Source organism: Cygnus atratus, chromosome Z (assembly GCF_013377495.2).
Source record: "Cygnus atratus isolate AKBS03 ecotype Queensland, Australia chromosome Z, CAtr_DNAZoo_HiC_assembly, whole genome shotgun sequence".
Lineage (NCBI taxonomy): Eukaryota > Metazoa > Chordata > Aves > Anseriformes > Anatidae > Cygnus > Cygnus atratus.
In genome coordinates this window covers 39,627,169-39,653,521 of record NC_066396.1, presented here as the reverse complement: position 1 = coordinate 39,653,521, position 26,353 = coordinate 39,627,169, and the positions used below count along the sequence as shown (strand labels likewise).

General features: G+C 38.0%; 1 protein-coding gene across 1 annotated transcript in view; it reads right to left on the bottom strand.

Moving 5' to 3' along the window:
• Positions 1-26,353, bottom strand: part of TRPM3 (transient receptor potential cation channel subfamily M member 3) — a 149,888-nt gene that overhangs the window by 53,224 nt on the left and 70,311 nt on the right. Inside the window, 4 exon segments of the mRNA XM_035558507.1 lie at positions 2,476-2,526; positions 5,108-5,242; positions 7,232-7,332; positions 15,859-15,931. Coding sequence (XP_035414400.1) covers positions 2,476-2,526; positions 5,108-5,242; positions 7,232-7,332; positions 15,859-15,931 — 360 coding nt within the window.

Sequence of the window (26,353 nt, the reverse complement as noted above, 5' to 3'; positions counted from 1 at the left end):
TTCAGGAATCCAAAGAAGAAAATAAATATTTTATTTTGTAGTTTTATATGTTTTTGTGTGTATTTGTGCATGCCTGTGTGTGCATTCTCAGGGTATGTGAATGTGACTTCTGTTGTGCAGCTTCTTTGTGCTGATAAGCAGACCGAGCGGTCTTTCAAAAACCTCCCAGTGATTTTTATAGCTTTGTAATAGTGACATTAAATAATACGTCTATAATTTGTTAGCAGCTCTTTTCTGATTGATAATTCACAATTACTTAGATGAAAATAACTTTCAATAGCATGTACCTTTGTGCATAATGCATGTTTTATTGGGATGCAGGCATAAAAAAGTCACATAGTATGCATGTCCTTCAAGTGTTGTCTCAAGGTGACACACTACATGGTTGTATTTATGATTTGTGATACTGTAATTAAATCTGAGAGTTTAGGTATCTGGCTTCAATATATATATATATATATACACTATATATATACTTTTATATATTTATATATATGTATATATACTAGTATATATCATACTCAAAAACTAGCATCAGCAACATGGTCTGGTTTTCATGCACAGTGGGCCACTTAACTGTCAAATAGCAATGTCCATTAAGAAGTTATTTCCAAGAAGGTGTTTTCATTTAAAGTGGTGTCAGATCTGCTGACAGATTTACAGCTTGGTTGACTGGTGAGGTATCTCACTGCTTGGGTACAGGCTATAGTGAGCTGTCACATTTTTTCTTGTGAACTGTAGTTGTTCCTCATCACTGACAAAATGAGAAATACATCCACAGAGGTGCAGTATTCTCTGTATTCTCTGAAGAAGGTGCTGAGGGGCTACCACAGACTATTTATTTTCAAAGCCCTTAACTATATTCTAATAACACTACATGTTGTCTTCACATAGTGGGAGTTACTGGAGACTTTAGATGTGGATAGAGGAAAGAAAGATGCATTTAAGGAAAAAATCACTGTCACCTAATATCTAGCAATCACCGTGGACAAATAATGTCGTTAAGTATAATGTAAGTACATTTAATGTCAATGCCTTTCAATGTACACCTACAAGTAATGATCCTATTTGACTATTTTCATTTTTCAAGAGCTCCTTAAAAATACATCTTTCCTTATTGACTCAGATAAAGATGATACTATTTTAATTACTCAATATACAAATTGTTATGGCTTTGAAGAAGGACTTGGAAAGGTGATGCTGGGAGGAGTTTGAAAAGTCTGTTTTAAAGTAAAGAGACCAACACTTGTTTCAAATTCTTAAAGGTGCATAGAGAACAGCATATTTAGTAACAAAAGAAATTAGTTAACTTGGAGAAGCAGACAGTCTAAATGTGTTCCAGCTTTTCTCTGCTCCAGCCAAGGGATTGTGTTTGTGAGAACAGTTTTGGTTTCTTCTGTAGACATTTCACATTTTTTGATGTCACTTAATATACTGTATAAGTGAACAGTACTGATGCCATGTAACACACTAAACGAAGAAAAACATCAGAACCTCTCTAAACATCACTACTGATTATTCCGTAGCGTTATTTAATAGAAAGATGAATTCTTAAGCATTGCCACTCCCCTTCCGTATTTCCTTTCAGTTCTGCTCAGCTACCAGTGACAGAAGAAACCGCCAAAAGCTGTGCTTTTACAAAAATTCTCCATTCCCTTCTCTCTAACTATTCCCATGTACAGAAATCTGCCCTTTCAAATACGCCAGCCTTGATGTCTGGGTTACACAGTGAACAAGGTTGCAATCTGCACATGCTTGGGAAGAATATCCAAGCTGATAAGGTCAGTTACAGGGTAAATCTCCTTACTTGATCCTTATTTTTAAAGGATGACAGACTTTTATTTATTGCTGCTGCTGTAACACTTTTAATCCTGCACAGCAAATACCTAAAGGTTTTTTGGTGTCTCCTCCCTGTCGCTATATCTTTCTATGTTTCTGCCCTACCCTCTTAATGGCTCTTTATAATTCAAGATGCTGGAAATTAACTTGATAAGGGGACAGAGAAAATTTGTGCTATCTTTTTTTATATGTTTCTTCTGAGGAAGACAGCTACATCATACCACAAAACACAGAATGAGGAACCATTTCAATGAACTAGGAGCCAACACAAAGGTAACAGTTATTTCACAGACTCAAAAGTTAATTAACAACATGAAAATTAGCTTTGATGATAGTTGCAGGTATGGAAAAATACAGATAACAGCATAAATCCACAGGGTATACAAGAGCCTACAATCCTGCTAGCAGAAGCACTATAACTCAAGCATCTAAGATCACAGCAAAACCAAGCCCAATAACTTGCTAATTGTGCATTGTATTCAGAAAGTTAATATTCAGTACAAACAGACAAGACATTCTGTAACAGCAGGGGAAGGAGAAGGTTCTAACTGAAAGCTCATGCAAAACAGAGATTGTATCTAGCTACAGAAAGCAATCATGACATTATTTCCAACCTACCGTCTGCTGGGCTCTTACCTTTTTGACGTCCCTGACTAGATGATACAGAGTGTTGGATGGTCCATGTCTCTGTAAAGGACAAATACAGAAGAATAAAATAGTTTTGCACTGTCCAGGGCCATGCAAGATATAAATGCTGAAATAGCTGTCTCAGTTTAGTAGCTTAAGAACCAGACAACTGAGAACAGTTTAAATATAGTGTCATATGTATATATATTTTTTTAATCAGTTAAAAGTATAGTGTTTTGACTGACCTTTTTTCACACAAAACCCTTCGGTAAGGAAACCAAAAGAACTGCCATACTACATCAAACCTAAGGTCCTAGTCATGCAGAATAGTCTCCAGCACAATGTGCAGAACCTCTGGATGAGAGTGGAAAGAGGAGCAGCAGGTCAGGCACCAGCCCTCCTGTGCTCAGCATCTCCACTTCCACTGTTGTTGACTCAGAGAACCTCTGGGCCAGAGGCTGCATCTGTGTTGTCTCCTCTGACAGCAACTAATAGTACACAGAGTCTGTGAATTTGCCTAATCTTTTGAATCCTGACCTGACATGCAAAGATCTCGCAGGAATGACTCCCAGAATTTTATTTGCATTTTGTGTGGAGAAGTACATTGACTTCAGTTGAGTTTTTGTACTGTTTCTGACGTTTTCAGAGATTGTAGTAGGAGGCCTCCTTAGCTATGACTGGCAATAGATGAGACTATTGCATATGTCAGTATTTCCGTACATACACTGCTCTGTGCTTATCAACAGAATTTTAGGTACCCCAATCACTGAATGTGATGAGACTTTTCCTGCAATTCTTCATGAACAATTTCAAATTTGCTTGTCCAAAGAGATGCCAAACCACCTGCACATATTGTCCCTTCAGTAGCCTCTGTCACATCATCTCTAAATAGACTGCATAACAGTGACCCTTGCATAAGCTCTTGAATCAACCATCTTTTGTGGTGAAAACAGACCATGTATTACTACTTCTTTCTATACGTCAAGCAGCTTTTAAGTGCCCCCCTTTTCTTCTATGTCATGACAACCAAATTTCTTTAGTAACCTTTGAGGATGAACATTATTAAATATTTTTTGGAAACATAGGTATATGAAGTAGAACTTCCTCATTCTCCTGCATGTTGACTTCAAAATTTGTAATAAATGTCTAAGGTTTTGCATTTTCCTACAGAATCCATGTATAATTTTTTTTTCTTGACATAAAATTGATCCGTGTCTCTATTAATTCTATTCTTTATTGTATTTTTAGACATCTGCCATGACAGAAGTCAATTTCACTGGTCTGTAGCTTCCCAAGTCACTCTCAGGGCTCTAATTGAAATTAAATAGTTTTTATTTGGTCATTTTCTGGTTTTGATGCTGAGGCTACCATGGATATGTGCCTTTCATCACACTTGCTAGCTTAGGGATTTCACAGGTAAGGTCTTTTGGAATTCTTGCATGAATAATTTATAGTGATTTCTATGGCTCACATAAAATTTGTTCTAAAAGGCCTTATTTTAGATGTTGAACATTAAGCTTTCCTCAGACCTACTCCCTGTAGAAACTCACCTTGGTTCAAGTAATACAGTGCTTATCTTTGTGACAAGAAATCTCATAGACCTTCTGTTCTTAGAATATAGATGTCAGATATTTGGCAAGATTTAAGTGATCAAAGATGGGACATTCTGGCTATATGTTGGCATAGGTACTTGTTCCTCCATATTTTGCCTGAATTTAATGAATTCTCACATTTGATATTTTTGAAAGACTGACTTCTGGTCACCATCAGTACAGAACACCTCTGGATAATAGCCCAGTGTGAAAGCTTATGGTGGCAAGGCTTTGAAAAGTACTGGCAAAACAAAACTTTTTGAAAAGGCCTATGTACTATACCATGGCCTCTTTTCCACAGACAGAACCTGTAATCCTAAAACGTAGGCAAAGCTTGAAGAATTTTTTCCATACCACTGTACCAATTCAAACTCCTTTGTTTCTCTCAATAGGCGATTATGATCTTAATGCCAGAATGTGTTTTAGAGCTGGGAACTCAGAAGCAATTTGAACCTGTGCAGTTTTATGTACATCTTAAAGGTAAAGATATAAAACTTGCAAACAGGCTTTTAAACATCAAAACTGTAATTTTTGGAACATTCTGTGAAGACACAGGAAAGTTCTTCATTGTAAAGACATGTGGCCCTCCTGAAATCATCACATTACACCTTTAACTTCAGAATATTATCCGAATAAGTTTTCTATCATTTGTTTTCTTGTGTGTGATTTTGGTTAACCTTTGCAAGATTTTTCAGGGCTTGTACACTCAGGAGTCATGTATCACAATCATACAGGTCCCAGCTTGCTAATTACTGCCTTCCATCCAGTGCAATTTGCCTAAGTCTGAGGTCCATCATATTGGAAGTACAATGACCAGAAATCAGCCAGTACCATGTGGGGCTTAATGCAAGTTTCATAAAATATGTACAACAGTTCAGGTGGGTAAGACACAGTGAGTTCCATTATGTGAGAGACAAAGCTAAGAGAAAGCGTGGACTTCTAACATGGAAAATTTCTGCAGCAGATGTTGGCTGCCTTGTTGTTGCAATATGAGTGGGGGCTAGAACAATGAATACAGAGTAAGAAAATTTGCCTTAGGTTGGCCCTACCGTATTGTACAATTCCTCTAGCCGGGAGATGGTGAGAAACCGATGCATGCTTACTCCATTTTCTATGAGTAATTTCACAAAATCCACTCTGTCCAACACCAGTGCATCCAGCATTGCCTGCTCAAGGGAGCCCACCTGCAAAGCAAGTGATTATTTCAGGCCATTCCTGGGCATCACAGGCCATATCCGGCTTGTCATGTCACTCTGGCACAAGCAGGGAAACGTGGCAAAAATTGTAAGGGTTTTTTTTTTTTTTTTTTTTTTCTTCACTTAAAGTGGGGTAATCACAGTTTTAGTCTATATTTGTTTCTCTGATTCAGGGCAGCATTTCAGAAATGAGTGTCAGAGTGTTAAGATTAACATACTCTAGGAAATCCAGATAAGGAACAAGGAACCAAAACATAGTAAACTGGTGATAGTACCTCTCCACTATTCAGTGTCTCATTATTTTCTTTATATCATTCTTTCCTGACAAATATTTTGTTTATATTGTGTATATTTGTTATGTATACAAACACTCACTTTAATTCCATCTTTACTAGCTTTTTCCTCAATTTGTGATGTTGAGACTCAAGGAAACTTTGACACCCAGGAAGTGGAAATAGTTTCAAAAATAGCATTTCTTTGAAGGTCCAAATGCAAGAGGTCTTCCTATACATAGCCTCTCCTTTTACATCACTTTCAGGTTAGGGAGAGGTGGAGGGATGAGAACATACTTCATGCTTTCAGCTTCTAGCTTGCAAAATGATTGCATCTTGCAACATTTATTTTTTATTGTTTTATTTATTTTATTTTATCTTATTTTATTTTATTTTATTATTTTATTTCATTTTATTTTACTTTATTTTATTTTATTTTACTTTATTTTATTTATTTTATTTCTATGATGTAGCAATAAAGATAAGGACAGCTTAGTACCATTTAAATGTCTGCTGTGTTTTGTTGCATGCTTATGCCCAGTATTTGAAAGCAAAATAAAAAGTCTTTTTCTCTCCATAATGGAAAATGCAAGGATTTTTGAAATTAGCTTTAAGGCACAGCAAACTCCAGAAACTACATTTTAAACAAGGATATTTAAACAGAAAATATTTCCTTTGTAATAATTTTCCCAAGTGGAAACACAAATGCTCATGCAATGAACACATGAATTTTTCATGCCAGTGACAAAACAATTGTCACAGTAATGAACATTGTGATTCAGCTAAACCTTCTGAGTGAAGATGTGGTAGATTTTAAGGATGGAGACAGTGTTTTTCAGCTTTTGCTGGGTAGCTTTTACCACTGCAAAAACTGCATTGTAAACAGGGCGTTATGGCACCGGAGACTGCTATACCACTGCCCCTCACAAGGTCCAATAGCCCCTCTATTTACTGCTCTCGCACTCCGGCGGAGTAGCTCTGCCTGTGGTGTCTCCTGGGGGACAATGCTGGACAGGGACCTGTCCCCATAGCTGGCAGCTGGAGCATAGGATGGGGAACATGTGAAGAAGGCAGCTCGGTGCAAAGCAGCAGTAGGTACAAAATTAACACTGGCTTAGGTTTGGAGCCACAGCTCATCTGTGGTAATATCTGCACAGCTCTCACGGTCCACCTGATGACCTCCCTACACCTGTGCAGCATCATTTGGTTGTCTAATCATTGTGAACTTCAGTATTTTCAAGTAAAAGCATATAGGGTGAAGAACAGAAAGAACAGAAAGAAGTTTCACCTTTCCTTTAACTTACAGACTGATATCTTAGCATAGCTGTTAAGAAATGCTTGTTTTTCTCAGGTTGCAGAATTGTTTCTTTCAATTCTTGATAGTATCAATGTGCCGCTTTCTTTTTTTGTTGTTTTTTTGTTTTTGTTTTTGTTTTTGTTTTCTTTCTTCTATTTTAGAGGTGTGGCCTCTCAGTGTTAAGGTATCGCTAGATGTCACCATTGCCTCGAACAAGTAAACATATTGCTGTGTCTGTAGCTTTACCTGCCTTCAGTAGCTATGAATGGATACTTTGTATTTGACTGGAAACACGACCCAGTACAATTTAAAATGGTTAAAAACCAACAAAGACAAAAGAATAGATTTAATGTTGTGTAAGGTTTAAGGTGTTTTCTGTAGAAGATGATGCATATATATATACTGTACCGGCCACTGCTGCCCGTAAATAAAGATCTGACTGCGAGCGATGTCTACTCTGTTCCAGGCTAGCGCCAGGCTCAGCTGGTCGGGAGCAGATGCGTTAGCTCCTGTGAAAACAGAGGGAAGTGTGGGAAAGATAGGAGGAGAAAGAAGAAATTACATAGTTTAGACTCAGTCAAGAAATCACCTTGATAATTCCTATTAATCAGAAATCTCACAGATGTCATTTCTGCAACTGATCTCTTAATATGTACCAAAACCCACACCTTCTACTATCCCTGCAATAAAACCCTTGTTCTCACACTCTCCTTGAAAATTTTCCTATGGATATTGGCAGCTGCAATTTTCAGTGGAGTGAACCAGTTTCCCTCGTCTCTGATGGGAAATCACAAAAGAAGCCAGGAGGTGTACTGATCTGGTACAGGAATGCACACACACACACACACATGCACGCATGCACACACACATACACATGCATGCACGCACACGCATATAGCAGTTACAAATGGGTTCAACTCACAAAGGCACTACCAATTTAAGTAAACATGCATTTTATACACTTCTTTTATGCCTTTGTGCCCGTACAAGCATAAGAATTCCTCCTCAGTTTGTAGTTTGGGGTCCTGGTGGAATAAGTTTCCCTTCACACGTGATATTCACATAAGAAAACATGCTAAAAATCTGCTGTCAAAGTGTAATATATGACAATTAAATAAGAAACCATGCAGATGATAAGATGGGTTTCAGGCTGTTTGTTTGTGGAAGGGAGGGTATGTTTTCTCTTTAGTCTTAATGGACACTGTGGGACATTCCTGCTCTGCTGCGCTTTTTTAATGTTTCACTAAGGACTTCAAGGTTATTAACTGTTTTGTAATAATAAGGTAGTATTTGTGCTTCCTTGTCACAGCTAGAACCCGCCTTTATGAACTGAACAACTGAATCGAAAGGGCCCTTCAACTTTTAACTACCTACTGGTTTATAGAGATTAGATGATTGTATACAGGGTAATTTTTGAAAGGCCTAATACCTTCGCTTTTTTCTTGTCTTCATTATTTCTTATGCTGACAAATGGTCCTCATGGAGAGAGAACAAACTAAAGCTTTTCTTTAGTCAAAGCAGTTTTGTCCCCATTTCAGTGCTATTCAAAGTCACGTACTGTTCCATCTGAAAGTGGACTCTAAAATTAGAGGCATAGAAAATAAATGGCATAATATGGTGGCCACTGAAATCTTCTTTGAAGGATCAGTTCAGCAGACTTTAGGGAAACTTAGCCTACAGTTTAATTTCCTAATTCATGGCTTTTCAGTCAGTTCACTGCCATGAAACTTTGCCAAATACTTGAACTTATCTAGAGAAATTATTTGGTACATATATCATCCAAATCATATTTATTTTATTTCAGAAATGAGTTCTGATAAAAAGGCAGGTGGTGCAGGAGCAGAGGGTTAAATAAAAATGAGGACAAGAAGAAAAAGCAATGAAAACAGTCAAACATCTTTCTGTGACCAAGAAGTGACAAGAATCCTTTGGTTCTCATTGCTATATATTATGATACAGACAAAAGCTGTTATGGGAGACCTCATAGGTGATGATTCCAATGATATCTGAACCTTTCTGAGTTTCATATGCAAGTAACATACAACTTTCAAGAACAGAATATATTTACCTCTAGGAAGGAGAAACATGCCTCTACAGTTTTATTTATGAAAACAAAAAACAAACAAACAAGCAAACAAACAAAAAAATGCAGTGGGTACAACAATATAAATTAAGAATAGAGAGAGAATATTTTTTTTCCTTTTTCCAAAGCAGTACCTCTCAAAACATCCTTGGATCTCCTCCTTCCCATCTGCATGCCTGCAGGAGAAGGGAGAGTCTTGGCAGGGATTCAAACAAGGTCTCTGCTGAGCCCTGGAGGAGGCACATGGGCGAACTCCAAAACTCAGGGGCAGTGATGGTGATCCTAAGGCCTGGCACCGTTTTGAACATGTGATGGAGGAGCTGCACCTCCTGACTTTGCTAAATTGACTGAAGCTTACAGTCTGGGTAACCAGAGATGCTGCTTGGATAGAAGCCATTTGGGACTGAGAGTGGGTCAGATAGACTTGGGAAAGGACTGAAGGGGCTACCTACGCTGCCCCCACTTCAGCCAAAGCTAAAACCAAATCACAGAGGTTTAGTGTACCTTCAGGTGAACACCTTCTGGCCCCTAGCAGGGAGACATCCCCAGTCTTTGCTGAGGTACTCAACAATGCTGGAACTTTTCATGCTTTAGGAAGTACCCAGCTGCAGGATGAGTGAACAGGGCAGGAGAGAGGAGACTCCAAGAGTAATAAGAAAGACCTTAGAAAGGCCAACACACGGATCTAATTCCAACAGGGATGTCAGAAAGACCAACCACACAAAGCTGTCTCAGTCTCCCACCTGCATCAGAACTAGTGCCACAAAGAAGGCACGCAGGGTGTTAGTCATTGAAGACTCCTCTCTGAGAGGCACTGAGGCTCCCATTTGTCATCAGAACAATCTCTCTAGAGAGGTTTGCTGCCTGCCTGTGGCCTGTATTTGTGATATTACAAAGAGGCTACTACGTCTGGTGGGTCCCAAAGACGACTAGCCCTTCCTGCTTTTTCAAGTAGGATCAAACCATGCCGTGACAAGGAAACTCCAAAATATCAAAAAGGATTTTACGTCCCCTGGATTTGAGTCAATAAAAGAACCCCAAACTTGACTTCTGTGAGTATTCATCTTGGTCATGACTATGACTACAATGTACTCAAATAAAAGTCAAAACATATTTAGGAGATCAGAAAATATGATAATTAAAATACTGCTCTTATCAACTTAATACAGAGGATCATAATGGAGCCACTTCTTAGGCCCTTAACACTGTCTGTGTTGAGAAATTAGCATTTCCTTTCCCTGCATTTTTTTCTTCCTGTCTTGGGGAAAAAGTGTCTGCTTAGTTCTGTTATATTATTTAATTACCATAGCATACATATTGCTTTAAACAACATTTTAGTCAAGATAAGACTAATGTCTATGTAATATTTACTCAATATCCTGGTGTTTATATCCCATAAGGTATGTTCCTCAAAAAAGCACTTTAGAGAATATGAATAATGTCTGCAGCGGGAATCTTTCTTCCCCTCATCTGCTTCTAGAAGTAAAATTCAATTTGAGATGCAATGCATTGATTTGGTATCATTTTCTTTCAATATAGAATTTGCTAAATACAGTTATATGCTAGAAAATGCAAGGATGGTGAGAAGTTAAATGAACAAGAAGGACATCTATGAAAGCTGTTCCTGCAGGTGTTAACTCTTAGGCAACTACCCAACGGAGATTCTTCTCATGAAAAGTCCAGTCACATCAGATGATCTATCCAATATCTTGAACCAAAAATGCAATATGTTTTGATGATAAAGCTTGGGACAATAAACTTGAATCAGTATCCTAGGTGGGTGTTATGTCCTTGCAAGACCCCAGATTACTGAGGAGATACACTACAGACTTTTAAATAGCAGCTGAGATTTACTGTTACCAGTGTAAAACCTCTGATGGATTCTCTAGCAATAGTGTAGAATACTTATTGATTAGGAATCTGAAAAGTTGAAATCTTAGGAATTAGGAAACTTAGGAACTTAGGAAATTTAGGAACTTAGGAAAAAGTTGAAAACTTAGGAATCTGAAAAGTTGAAACTGATCTATCTTGGCAGAGATGGTTGCTGGAGATTCATTTCCGTAATGCTTTTAAGCACGTCAGTGACCTCTTTGAATCATCATTTACAGAAAAAAGTAGACTAAGGGAAGTAACAATCCAAATTAACTTTCTGCTCTGCATTTCAGCAGGTCTTAAATTACCTTCTGTTTCACAGATTGCAAGGTTTTTGGAGAAAGGGGTTTCCACTGCATTTGCTACAAGCACATTTAGCAAACCAATTGGCAATAACAAAGCTGATAGCAAAAACAACTGTGGGGGCAGTAAACAGACATCTGGTCTAACTGAGACATACTGGACTGAGGTAACATTAATCCTTCAATATCAGTGATTTCATGGTTGACAGACCAACACACAATCTTCCAGGACCCCATGATGGTTGTTCAGTGAGCATGAATCATGACTTATTCACAGGCTGGAAGGCAGGCAGAGACATCATGTCTGCATTAGTCTAACAAGATTTATCTCAGAGGGTTACATGGCAGTCATAGCAATTTTAATATGAGCCAGCAGTGTGCCCTGGCAGCCAGGAGGGCCAACTGTATCCTGGGGTGCATCAAGCATGACATTGCTAGTTGGTCGCGCTCTACTCTGTGCTGGTGCAGCCTCACCTCGAGTGCTGTGTGCAGTTCTGGGCACCACAGTACAAACAGGATGTAAAACTGTTGGAGAGTGTCCAGAGAAGGTCTATAAAGATGGTGAAGGGCCTAGAGGGAAAGACGTATGAGGAGCGGCTGAGGTCACTTGGTTAGTTCAGCCTGGAAAAGAGGAGGCTGAGGGGAGACCTCATCGCAGTCTACAGCTTCCTCACAAGGGGGAGTGGAGGGGCAGGTGCCGATCTATTCTCTTTAGTGACCCAAGTGATAAGTGATACTTTAAGTGATAAGACCCAAGGGAATGGAGTCAAGCTGTGACAAGGGAGGGTCAGGCTGGATATCAGGAAGAAGTTCTTTGCTGAGAGTGTTGTCAGGCACAGGAACAGGCTCCCCAGAGATGTAGTCATGGCACTGAGCCTGCTGGAGTTTAAGAAGCATTTGGGCATTTGGACTGTGCTCTTAGTCATATTGTCTGAATTCTGATTTTTAGCTAGACCTGTGTGGAGCCAGGAGTTGGACTTGATGATCCTTGTGGGTCCCTTCCAACTTGGGATATTCTATTCTATTCTATTCTATTCTATTCTATTCGTTACAGTAGGCATAGACCACAAAGCACCTCTTTTCCAATATTAGCAATTTGACTGAGAGGGCTTCTGGAACACCAGCTGAAACCTGAGCGGTGCTGCTAGTATGTTCCAGACGTTGCAACAGCTTTGTGAACTATGATCTTTGATGCCCCTTCAGAAGAAAAACATTTTAGCACTTCTCAATAAGCTGGCTTTAACTTCCATGTCATGTACTTTCAGCTTCATTAGCAGCTGCAAAAGAACAAAATCCATTACTATTTGAGCTCCAACTGCTCAAGTTAAAAGAACACAAACAGTTAAACTGTCTCAATAAATGTACTTGCTAAAAAATCATGCAATTGGAAATTTGCTTTCCACATTTGCATGTCCCTCAAAATGAGAAAAAAAAAAAAAAAAGAAAAAAAGAGAAAAAGAAAAAAGAAGGAATCCACAAGCCGTATGCTGTTGTGACATCCATGCAATATAAACTGATAACCATTTTGGATCCCTGGCTTATTGGAGATCACTTCCAAGAAAGATAGATCTGCTGATGAGATTAAACAAGTGATTCACAAAAACAAACAAGGAAATAATCTCTCATATTCAGTGCAGGGTTTTGCTCTTGTGGCGTATCCATGCCAAGAGAGTTCTTGCATTGGCAGTGTGCCTGATGCAAGATTAAAAAGAGAGTAGCTCATTGCAAATTTTGCGCAGCAAGCAGGAAGTGATACTTTGTGTGTTTCCAGTCCTTGTCCTCCTCCTATTCCCTGAACAAATTACTCACATCAGGGTGGGATCAGTAATGAGCTAGTATATGTCTTGACTATAATGGCTAACAAGAATTGTAAAATCCTCATTGGAGTGTGAAGAAGTGACAGGTAATCACACACGGGTTTCATACTTTTCACTGTACCCATTTCACCTGGTTCTGATAAAGTGAAAGAGATTAGGTTCCTGAATCTAAACACTCATGAATTTCAAGATAATTCAGGTTCAGGCTTCAAATCGATAGGCAAGTGTCTCAGCACTGCTGGGATGGATGTCTTGATTTGATGAAAACACCATCTAAACATCAGACTTTTTTTTTTTTTTTTTTTTTTTTTAAGTGGGTAAATGTGTATTCACAGAAAAGCAGCATTTCAAAGCAGCATTTCTTTCAAGTTGGGTCAGAACTTTTGTACAAAGACAGGGTATGCACAAAGACAAGAGATTTGCTTGAGACAAGAGATTTCATTGCTGCACACGTTGATTAAAGTCATATGGACTTTCATTCCCTGTGATCAGAAAGTTCAGATTAACAAGATGTAAAGTGGTTTCTGATAAATCTAATCTTCTTTGAGTATCTTCAAAATCAGAAAGTACTGAGGATCAGGGAAGATGAGGAGTAAATTTTAGTTCCTCTAACTCTTGAGCAAGACAAAGATGCTGCTGTCATCAGTGGATTACAAAATCATGTCAGCCAAGTGTGAGAGGAGGTGTCAACACCACTTACAGAGGTCCAGGATCCTTCTGAGATAACAGAAATTCACTATGATAACTTACTTTTTTTTTTTTTTTTTTTTTTTTTTTTACTAAAAGGAAGAGTAGAAAATACTTACTGCAGTTGTTCATGTAACTATTGCAAAAGAACTTTTCCGATATAGAACAGTCCCTCCCAAGGCCTATAATTTATTTCCTTCAACTTACAGCAGTATTTCTTCCAAGGTGATTAAAGATTCCCAGGGATGTTGGGATTCAAACCTTGAAAATATACCTTGACAAAATACACCTTGACAATCTGTGTCTAACAGGAGTCAAGAGTAACAGTTTCAGTGACTACCTTAAGAATAAATGCCAAGAGAATATGCTTTACATTGACGATAATGAAGAATTCAGTTATATTTAAGATAAAAATGAAATTTGCAATTAAAATATTTCCTAAGGATAGAAAAGACAAAGTTGGTGATGGATGCAATTCTTGTTTCTTTGTTTGAATGAATTAATTTTTCTTCACATTGATTTATATTGTTTCTGTGTGAAGACGTCCAAAATGCCTTGAGATTTAACTATGCAGACTTGTTACTTCAGGGTAGCAGCGAAATAGTCATGTTACCTGTAGGCCAAACAACTGGTATCTTGATCAAAATGAACAAAGAGGAGAAAGTGGTACTACAGAAGCCTAATGATACAGAAGCTGCTGCAGCAAAATAATTCCTATCTGTTTCCATGGTTGATATGGTAGGTCTCAGTCTGCAATCCTGGCCAGTGTTTGTTTACTCTTCCTGTTCAGACTTTAAATTAAAATGTTTGAAGGCCATTTTGGGAATGGGATTCATAATTGTGTAAAAGGTAAAATATTCTTTTTCCTGGTTAGATGGAAATTATTCAGGCCTTCTCCCGTTATCTTTTCTTATAGCTCTTTTCATCCTACACAGGAAGTAACTGAGAAGAAAACAGTCCTGGAACAAGTAAGAATAATTCCTATTACCATTTCAAAAATCATTTTTTTTAATGATTCAAATTCAAGACTGCCACATGTCAGTATTTACCCTCTTACTCAAGTGCAGGAGAGTCAATAGCATGAAGAAAACTGCTGAAGAGTCTCAGAAAGCAGAACTTTCCCCAGGTACCTTCTGAAGTGCATTCCCTAATGATTCTCAGAATGCTCTTTAAAATTATTTTGTATGTCTTATTCTCTATTTTTAAAATGAGTATGGCCTGTGTTACATAACAGTAAACAGTCCAGACAATAACAAGATGACTGTGGTGCTATACATGCTATTTGTGAAAACCCCATCTGGGGAAATACCATATACATGGATGGGTATATCCTCCCTGCCCTTGCTTGATCAGTTAAGAACATGTACTTCAGAGCTTTCAAAATCTTGCCTGTATTTCCACCATATGGTAGTATCACATGGTGAAGGGAGCCGAACTAAATTGCATGTCTTTGCAGGACCAGAGTTTAAAATGAACTGTAATTTGGAAATATTTTAGCAACAGCAGATTCATTGTAAGATGGTCTTTTAAGAGCACAAGAGCAACATGTAACGGTTTAGAAAGATATAGCCAAATGAGAAGATTAAAGTTAAAACTCCTAAAACTCCAATAACTGAGTTCTCAGCTCAACCTGTGGAGGCTGGAGGGAATTCCAGAGTTCCCAGCCTTTTCTAGAATGACTGGAGATAACATTTTACAATAGTGCCAGTTTTGTCTAAGGGGAGAAAACCTCCTCCTCTTTTTTCCACTAGCCATGAAAGCAATCTAAATCTGAGAAGTTATTTGGCTTGCTGCTTGTGAGTGCTAATCTTCTAAAGTAACCTGTGAGGGTCACCACTGATGTTTTTTGTGACACATAAGCAAATGTAGGTGGTAAATAAAGACAGAGAGAGAAAAAGAAAAAGAAAAAGAAAAAGAAAAAGAAAAAGAAAAAGAAAAAGAAAAAGAAAAAGAAAAAGAAAAAAGAAAAAGAAAAAGAAAAAGAAAAAGAAAAAGAAAAAGAAAAAGAAAAAGAAAAAGAAAAAGAAAAAGAAAAAGAAAAAGAAAAAGAAAAAAGAAAAGAAAAAGAAAAAAAAGAGGAGCTATTAAACATTAAAGAAAGATCTGGATTTTTACAAAGCAGTTAGAACAAAAAGTATACTTCAATTTCATGGTATAAATTTACCTTCTAGATATGGTACATATTGTCAATAAATGCACGTTCCAGCACAGCAGAGACACAGAGTTAATCCATTTGGATTGTTACAGACTCACTGTGAAATGAAACTCCATTACCTTTTAGTAATGCTGTAAGGATAGCTAAATCAATATCCTGGTGTCCTTCTGATCCCATGCGAAAGACTGTGATCTGAAATGTTAAATGACAACACCATTACTGGAACCAGAGTAATATTTTAAAGTAAAAATTAGATCAGGGCAACATCATTTGCATCTCAAAATGTCCTGATGGCTACAAGCTGATAATCTTACTGTAGTCATTTTAAGTGGAGCTTATTAGATAAAATTAACACAGAGTATATATACACATATATGCAGTATATATATATTTGTGAGACAAAATTCACCAAAGATAAAAGTTGTATTAATATGCATATAGAAGAAAAATCCTCAGTGATACTTACAGAGTGAAATCGGAAATGAAAGAATATTCTTGTATTAGAATAACATTGGATTTAATGTTCCCAGTACATTACTATGACAAATTAGGTGTGTTTTAGGTTATGGACTTGATTTACAGCATATGGCATTGAATAAATATTTTCAACAAAAAAATCAACAACATATTCAACCTCATGACTTTGTATAACAGAAAGTTATCTACATAATCTAGGCTTCAAACAGGTCCCTGAACATCTTTAGGCACGTGTAGTCAGTGATCTATACAATACATAAGCTTTGAGGTGGTGAGGTTACATATACAATTCACAAAGAAAAAGAATGAATATTGTGGGGCTGTTCTTTCAAGGCAATTTAACTCTTGGTTGAGACAACACTGAAACATACAGAAGTGTAAATCCCCTTGCTCTTTTTGTTACTATGGCAATAGATGCTCTTGGAACTCTGTTTCTTGAAAGACAACCAACACTGCAGTCTTTTTTTTTTCTTTTTTAACCCTGTGTTAACATTTTTATCTGAATAAATTGCAACCGTTTTTTTTTTTTTTCCTTTTGCCACTACTGACTGCCCCCATAAAATTTGAAATAAGTGTTACATTTAATTAGCAATTTTGTAAACATATTTTACACTCATATTCAGGAACACACATAGTCCCTAAATTCCTACTTGTACAGCACCACTGAATTACAGCAGTATCTGGAACAGAAGTCAGCAAACATCAGTGTTCAGAATATAGTACAAGGAGATGGGAAAAGGAAATATATAAAGTGGTTAAGTCTAACCTTCAGTTTACCAGCTGAAATAGCCCTACAGGTTATATCCCAAGAAATTCACTGCAGACCTCCTGTAGCACCTATTCTAACTTAACACGACCCTGGGAGCTCTAGGGAGTTCAAAGAGATGTTAGAGATTTTGCCCCATAGTGCAACATTATAGACACTGAGAAGGCAAACTGGATTAAGCCATATGGAAACTGGTTTAACTTACTTAATCAACTGAGTTAAATTCTGCCTAACACAATGCGAAGAAGTATTTACATTAGCATTACATTAGGTGTCTTCCCCAGTTTAACTAGATAGTTGTCAAATTAGACTTGGTTTGACCCTTGAAGGTGTTCCTGATACAAACCATAAACACTACAAATGATACTTTAATGATTTATTTTCCTCCTTCATCCAGAGTCTACAGATGTTTCTGGCAAGCCACTTGATGTCTATCTTCATATCATAACCATTTTTTTTTATCTCTACAGCAACTGTCAAGTAAGCGTTCCCTGCAGTGCAGTCAGTCTGGTTCTTTGACTTGTGGAGCATAGCTAATATGGACACAAACATATATTTATATCTAAGTATCATCTCAGAACACAATAAAAACATAAGTTGATGGGATCAGGTCTTCTCTTGTTTAAGTGCGTGATGAACTATACCACAGAGGTTAGTAGTCAGGTTGAGGGAGGAAGGGAAGGGTGGATCAGAAAGCAGAGGAGAGAGAAAACCTTTCTCCCTTACCAAGAAGGAAAGACGAACATCTTCCCTCATGTAGGTGGGTCTGCAGCTGATGAAGAATTGCAAGTGAATACAGTGTTCCCACATTTGTTTGAGCATGATATCCTTGTAAAGATTTGCATTTTCCTGCATTATTTTTGAATCAAGAGGCACTTCCTTAACACTAAAAGGATGTGTGTCTGCCTGGAAAGTAGCTCAGATGGTTCTGGAAATGTGCCGTTTGCAGCTCTGGATTTGGTGGTACCAACACATGGCAAAATGCCCTTCTTGTTCTTTAAAGCCAGGTAAAGCAATCAGCTCATGGGAGCCTGAAAATACTCAGCTAAGGTAGTTCAGAATCTACAGTGGAAGAATGAAGAACATCTTAAGCCAAAATTGTGCTCAGTGAACTCCCAGCTTAATTAAAAGGTGTCACATAAATTGCAAACACTGAACAGCTTATCATCACAGGAAAACTAAGTGAAGAACTTTGCATGTGCATTGGACCACATATAACCTTAAATTCCAACTTCTCTTTCCTGCCTTTTCACTTCATCCCTTTCTCCCTCAGAAAAATCAACCCATTCCAGCAGAACAAATTTCTACTGTATAAAAAATAAAGTAGAAATATAAAATTTAGTTGCATCTAAATAAAAAGGTTACCTTTAGATGGTAACTGTTAATTTATTATAATGTGCAAGAGGTCAAGCCATAACCCAAGCACTAAAATAAAGAAAAAGAAGATAACCAAATTAGAGACAGGAGTAGAAAAATTATTTGGATTCAAAACAGATTTACAGTCATCTGGGGGCTCATACCCAAGACTGAACTAGAATTTTAGACAGACCAAGGCAAAATCTCATGGATATCCCTTTCAAAATGCTACAAAGTTGGTAGCTCAAAGATTTGCCTGTGGACTTTTGCCTGTTCTGAATGCACAATTTTTTTTTTTTTTTTTTTTTTTTTAGGGCAGAAAACAGGCATGCTCATCGTGGTTTAGGCTAACACTGACTGTCCATAGATGCTCTCTTTATGGTCACAGGTCATGAAGAAGATTTTGGACAACATGCAGCACCTTACCACTCTTATTCATGAACCTTTTTTTAGGAGAAACTTCTCACAGCTAGTTATCCTTTGAACTGATTTTTCACACAATTCTGTAGACGAAATTTTAGTCCTGACCTGCAGCATTTTTCAACCATAGTCTTGTTTCCCTTGTATCTTTGCCAGAAATATTGGTTATATCCACTACTGGACATCTTCAGAGATGATAGAATCATAGAACATCCAAGTTGGAAGGGACCCACAAGGATCATCTAGTCCAACTCCTGGGTCCCCAAAGGACCACCTCAAAACAAATAAATAAATAAAAAAAATCAGATCGTGTGTCTGAGAGCATTGTCCAAATGATTCTTGAACTCCAGCAGGCTCAATGCCATGACAACATCCCTTGGGAGCCTGTTCCAGGGCCCAACCACCCTCATGGTGAATAACATTTTCTTGATACCCAGCCTCCTGAACCTCCCCTGTCGCAGCTTCAAGCTGTTCCCTCAGGTCTTATTGCTGATCACCAGAGAGAAGAGATCAGTGCCTGTCTCTTTGCTCCCCATCGTGAGGAAGTTGTAGACCACGATGAGGTCTCTCCTCAGTCTCCTCTTCTCCAGGCTGAACAAACCAAGTGACTTCAGCTGCTCCTCATATGTCGTTCCCTCTAGGCCCTTCACCATCTTTGCAGACCTTTGGATACTCTCGAATAGTTTTATACCTTTCTCATACTGTGGTGCCCAAAACTGCACACAATACTGAAGGTGAGGCTGCACCAGCACAGAATAGAATGGGACAATCACTTCTCTTGACTGGCTAGCAATGCCATGCTTGATGCACCCCAGGATATTGTTGGCTCTCCTGGATGCCAAGGCAAACTGCTGGCTCATGTTCAGCTTGCGGTCAATCAAAATGCCCAGATCCCTTTCTGAGGGGCTGATCTCCAGCATCTTGTCCCCCAGTCAGTACTTATAACCAAAGTTTGCCAGGTGCAGAATCAGGTACTTGCTCTTGTTAAACTTCATATTGTTGGTGATAGCTCAGCTCTATAATTTGTCCAGATCTCTCTGCAAGGACTCACCACCTTTGAAGGTGTTGACAGATCCACCCAATCTTAGGGTTGTCCATGAACTTGATCAAAAAACCTTCAAGTCCTGCGTCTGAATCTTTTATGAAAACATTGAAGAGGACTGGTCCTCAAATGCAGCCCTGGGGAATCCCACTACTGACAGGTCGCCAGCCTGATATAACCCCATCTATAAGAACCCTCTGGGCCAGACCCATAAGACAGCTGTTCACCCATCTTATTATGCTTTTATATAATTATATTCTGGTCATTTTGTCCAGTAGGATACCGTGAGAGACAGTATTAAAAGCTTTACTGAAATCCAGAAAGATTACATTGCGTGGCTTCCTTTGGTCAACTAGCTGGGTGATCTTGTCATGAAGGAAATTAAGTTTGTTAGACATGACATTCCTCTAGTGAACCCATGTTGGCTGTAACCAATGACTGTATTGTCCTTTAGGTGTTTTCCAGTAACCCCCAGAATAATCTTCTCCATAATTTTACCGGTCACTGAAATGAGACTGACAGGCCTGTAATTTTAAGGATCTTCTTTCTTGCCCTTCTTGAAAATTGGGACCACATTTGCTAGCTTCCAGTCAACTGGGACCCCTCTGGATTCCCAAGACCATTGAAAATAATTGAGAGAGGTCCTGTGATGACATCAGGACATCAGAAGGACATCGAGGCCCTGAAGCGTGTCCAGAGAAGGGCTACAAAGCTGGTGAAAGGGATGAAACACAAGTCTTATGAAGAGTGGCTCAGGGAACTGGCGTTGTTTAGTCTGGAGAAGAGGAGGCTCAGGGGAGACCTTATTGCTCTCTATAACTACCTGAAAGGAAGGTGTGGGAGCTGGGGGTCAGCCTCTTCTCGCAGATAACTAGTGGCAGGACTAGAGGGAATGGCCTCAAGTTGTGCCAGGTGAGGTTTAGGATTTTTTAGGATTTTTTTAATCAGGAGACCTTTCTTCTCAGAAAGAGCAGTCAGGCATTGGAATGGGTTGCCCAGGGAGGTGGTGGCATCACCTTCCCTGAGGTGTTTAAGGAGAGGTTGGACTTGGTGCTTAAGGACATGGTTTACTGGGTGACATTGTTAGTAGGGTGATGGTTGGACCAGAAGATCTTGGAGGTCTTTTCCAACCTTAATGATTCTATGATTCTATGATCAGCCAGCTCTCTGAGTATTCTGGGATGAATCTGATTGGTCCTCACTGACATATGGATCCAGGAGGAGAAGCAAATCCCACACAAGTTTGGGGTTAACTGGGAGTTTATCGTTCCCATAGTAATGGTCCTCCAACTCAGGGCAGCTGGGGTCCCATAGCCCATCACTGGTGTTGAAGACAGAGGCAAAAAATGCATTAAATGCCTCTGCTTTGTCTGTGTCCCTGTTCGTTAGGTGACTGTCCTCATCAAGTATCAGACCAATGTTTGCTCTGGTCCTCCTTTTCCTGTTAGCATACTTAAAAAAGCCTTTTTATGCTGCTGGCCAGCTTCAGCTCTAATTGAGCCTTGGCCACAGAAATTCTCTCCCTACAAAGGTGAGCAGCATCTCTACAATCCTCCCAGGTTGCCTGACCTTACTTCCACTGGCCATACACTTTCTTTTTCCGCCTTAGCTCTTGAAGAAGATTTGTGCCAGACCAAAAGACTGTGAGGAATCATCAGCATCTTGAACAGACCTGGAATGTTACTCCAGTTGCAGCTTTACATCAGGCTTCCGTAATCATGCTTGAATAATTCATTAATGAAGAGGGTTGCATATGCCCCCTGTCTTTTCTCACAATTTCTATTAGAAATGCAGACACAGGTGTTGCCCCTTTGTCTTTTTCTCTGTCACTTTAAAACATGAATAACCAGAGAAAATAAACAAGCTTCATAAAACATTGAGAGAAACAGAAAATTGTTACACGGTTCATTGTTGGATCAGATTGTATAGCCTTATGTTAGACACTCTTCTGACATAAAGAAAGCACTAATTTTATTTCTGAATTTTATAACTACAAGTATAAGGAGACAACAATTGTTCCAAAAATACAGATTAATTTCTCTGCTTATGTACTCTTTGTAGTTTTTTAGCATTCTTTAATTCTTGTGGTTGGAGGACTAAGGACACGGGGACATATGTTATAGTATTTATGCAGACTTTACACTCAGAAATGTTTAGTATCTCTGTGTCTCAAAATAAACAAACAAACAAACAGACAAATCTGTCCATTTTGCTGGAGGTCTACCCATCTAATGATTTCTTTTCCTTTAAATAACGAGTAAGAATTTTGTGTTTGTAATTTACTCATCTAGTTTCAAGAATCATAAATGTATTTGACATCTTGCTGGGTGCTATTTCCCAGTATGTTGGTAGATAAATCGTTGTAGACAACTGATAAACAACACATTGATGTTGTTAAAGCAGGACATTGACCAGAACCTTGTTAAAATGGCTTACAGATGCTACTGCACCAACATACATAAAACTTCAGTGCTAAAGGAAAACATCTGGGTCAGTAAACTCTGTTCCCAGCTACCTTTTACTGGATGAACATCTGCCTCTGAGAAGTAAAAGCAGCTACTAACAAAAACTTGGAAACCCACTTGATAACCGACACACAAAAAAAGAAAGCTTTACTTCTTTAAAGAAAAAGAAGTGACATAGTTCCTCAGAGCCATTCATCTTGAAAAAGACCAGCCTCCTGCTTAAACCTACTGTAGTCCTGCTTAAACCTTCTATACAGTTGTAGCTTCTGTACAGCCTCAGTGAAAAACTAAAAGGAGAAATAAGTTAATAAGGCATTGAGATCCAGACCATTTAATTATATATATAATATATACATATATAAAATTATATATATATAACAACACAAAAGCAAACAAACAAAAAACAAAACAAGCAAACAAACAAAACAACACAAGCAAGCAAGCAAAAAAAATATCAAGCAAACAAAAAACCAAAGTTAAAATAGTAATGCATACTTAAGACTTGTTTGCCCTGGAAAAATAAAAGTAGTGGGAAGAGTTGCAGTAGCAGTCAGACTAACCCGAGGCATTCTTTGGAAATGCTGTGAAAGAGATTAGCTTAAACTGAGAAATTTTCTTTATGCTGATCTGATTCAAACTATATCTATAAAATAGTTTACTATATTTTCATAATAACCTTATATTACAAAGAAAACTACCATTTAACTTACTCAGCTATTTTTTTTTTTGGAACAAACGAAAAAAAAAACAATTTATGTTCAGAGAAGAAAAAAAAAATACTCCTTTTTGCCCAGACGTTTTGGGCCATGTTATTACCTCCATGTAGCCAGTAGTTTCAACTGTTGATGTTAAACTCAATTACTTTAAAAGGACTTTTTTTTTCTTTTTTTTTTTCTTATATTTTCTTTTTTTTTTTTTTCTTTTCTGTTCCTCACCGACTACCTTGGGTATTTTGGGATTGGTCTTTTTTTTGATTTCCTCTTTTCCTTCCTCAGTGTTCACCCAATTTATTGGCTTGAAATGGTTCTTTTGGGTAACTGCCTGAGGCATCTCAGTGTACAAGTGCGAATTTGAACAATGGCACAAGTTTTTTTCTTTTTAATCTATTTTTCTTCTCTTCTTTACAAATATATAAAAGCTGATGTTAACACTCCTTACAAATACAAAAATGTATTGCATTGCACTGAAGGAGTTAAATCTTCAGATGAAAACACAATTGAAACAGACATGCAAGAATAGCTCTAAGACACCAATAAAAGCTGCACCAACAAGCTGCAAAAGCAGCATTAATGAGCATTTTGATTCTTACTAAATATAGCTGTAAATTTTGACTTCTTTTTGATATGCCCATAGTGATCTATATGTAAAGTACAGTAGATAACAGCTCAGGTTGCTCACTTTTAAATGTTTCTGTGTTTGTGAGAGGCTCACTTTAATATTTACAGGTGAAACAGGGGACCTTCCTAGTTCCTTGATAAGTTTGTTGTAGGAGGAAGATGAAGAGCGGGGAGGAAGAGGGGACAGAGTAGAGATCACCAGCTCTGCTGGGCTCCTCACAGGAGGAGGTGATTGAGAGCCACCTGGAAAAATGTTGTCTTAGTTTTATAGTGAAAGGAAAAAATGAGGGTACCACAGCACAGAAGACTACTTCTCACTTACACCTACAAATTCTGCCTGAGTGAAATGGATGAGGTTTGTTCTTAAAAGCAGGAAAAGAAAAACAAAACAAAACAAAACAAAACAAAGCTGGAGTGGTCTTCTCTCTATCTCATTGTAGATTTTCTTGAAACATCTTAATGTGAACAGCAGTAACTTCCAGGAAAAACAAAAATGAAAACAACAACAACAAAAAACTAGCTGTGTCCTATTTCTTCCTAGGAAAACGCGCTAGGAAATCACTGAGCCAAAACAAACCTCTGCAAGCACAATGATTGCAGCACATTGTGGTCCTTGCCAGCAATAATTACAGTCCAGCAGGGTAGAAACCTAATTTTCAGGCAAGGCAAGTAGAAAGCAAGTGAAAAACAAAGGGATGAAGAAGAAAAATCAGCAGGGTAGAAATAAATGGAGGGTGGGGTAGTTGCAGAGATGAGCAAGAGGACGAGATTATCTGACCTTAGACTCTTTATTAAAAGTAGTTATATTAAAACAGTTCTTTGTTGTTGTTGTTGTTGTTTGTTAGTTTGTTTGTGTGTTTTGTTTAGCACCAGCTTCATTCTTGTTTGTCAGATTTTGTTTTATTTCAGTTTTCCTTTGCCTCTTCTGGCTCAGTACGGTCAGTTTAACCTGATATGATGAATCCTGTTATTCATTTATCTTCATGCTGGTACTGCATTGCACTTCTATAGGCACAGTCAAACAATACTGTTTTACCTGAGAGCAATAAATATGAGCCATACTTTCAGAACTAAGTGACATACTGGCACACACAGATATTACATTGGCATTTAGGATTTCCCAAGTTTTGTGTGCGTATAAATTCAGGGTTACCTTAGAAATACAGATTAGAGCTGTGAGTATGCAGATGAGTATAAGCAGTTTCCTTAATGGGAACTGCCAAATCAAAGGACCAACTAGGAAGAAAATACATCAAATAGATGCTGAAGAGGGAAGATGTGGTCAAACAGAAAGCAAATGAAGTCATAGGTGATTCAACCTCTGAAGTTGCATGGGCATTGAGACACTTCAGAGCACATAAGTATTATAGATTCCAGTATTCTAATCACAAAACTTCTGAATTATTAGTACTGGTTCCCCTGCCCAGTTCCTTTGTAACTGTTGGTATTTATGTCCGTTACTAATCTGGGTGAAGCAGGGGTATTGGAGAAGGCAGGAGAGGGTGCAGCAGACAGACAGACAAAATTCAAGTTATTTGATCAGCAAGTCATACACACCCATAGGAAAATCCTTGGCACAAAAATTGTTTTGTTTTATCGATTCCTCTTTAAAGGAAGTATAAAGCAAGAGACAGAATAGGTCTGTCAGTGTTTTCTGTTTTCAGGCCTTGTTGGATATATGAATGATAAACTTTCCTTAGAATGGACTGCGGCATGGTGAACAGGTTAATATTCTAAATGGATGAAGCTGATTGTACCACTAGAAGGAGAAGCAAGAGCAATAGGTAGGGACATCAGCCACTGTCAGCACTAACTGCAGATTCTCCAGGTCATGCTATGGGAATTCATTTCATACAAATATTTTGCAATAGTTCAAAATAGCATTTGGTGAAATTAATCACAGGATAAAAAGGTTATTCCCAGCTATCAGAATATTTGGTTCTTCTGATGCCTTTTCTAACCAAAAGTAAGTCCTTCCTTCCTTCATTCCCAACACTTTTTTTTTTTTTTTTTTTCCCTAGAACTTATTCTGGAAACTTGATAGAAACAGAAGAGCTTCTTCTGTTCAAGGACAGTTATAAATACCCAGGATTGAATTTGAATAGCTATGCAACACCAGGCTGCTCTAAGAATTTCTAAAGTATCCTATTACAGTTAACACTTTTTTATTTTTTTTTATTTATTTTTTTTACAGTAAGCTTAATGTCAGCCCCTTCAGAGTAAGAAAAAAAGCTGAAATATATTCAGATTTTTAGCTGGTATTTGTTTGAAGAAAGAGGATACAACATCATATCAGCAGGAAGAATGTACAACTGCACTGAAAAGCATTTTACCCACTGTCATGGAGGCAAGAGAAAAAAAAGAAATATCATTCTCTATACCTCAGATTGACAGTGCCTGCTGACTACATAATGGATAACTGTAGAGAGAGAAAAAAGCAGGGTGGAAATGATGGCAGCAGAGAAAGCAGCCAACAGTAGTCTCTTACTCTCTTTACATACTGTATTCTTAGCATCTTAAGAATGCTCCAAATTATTCATGCTTTTAGAGATGGGATTGTTTTTCACTGCCATTTCACTGTCACATCAGGAGAAAATACAGTGATTTCAAATTACTCTAAATGATTTTTTTTTTTTGCTATCTCCATACAATCTTTTGAATGTCCTTAAATCTCACCCATTCCAAATTCACTAGTTGATGTTTGTATGCATCTTGGTCAGAAAAACAAGACACCTCCTTTTTACAAAAAAA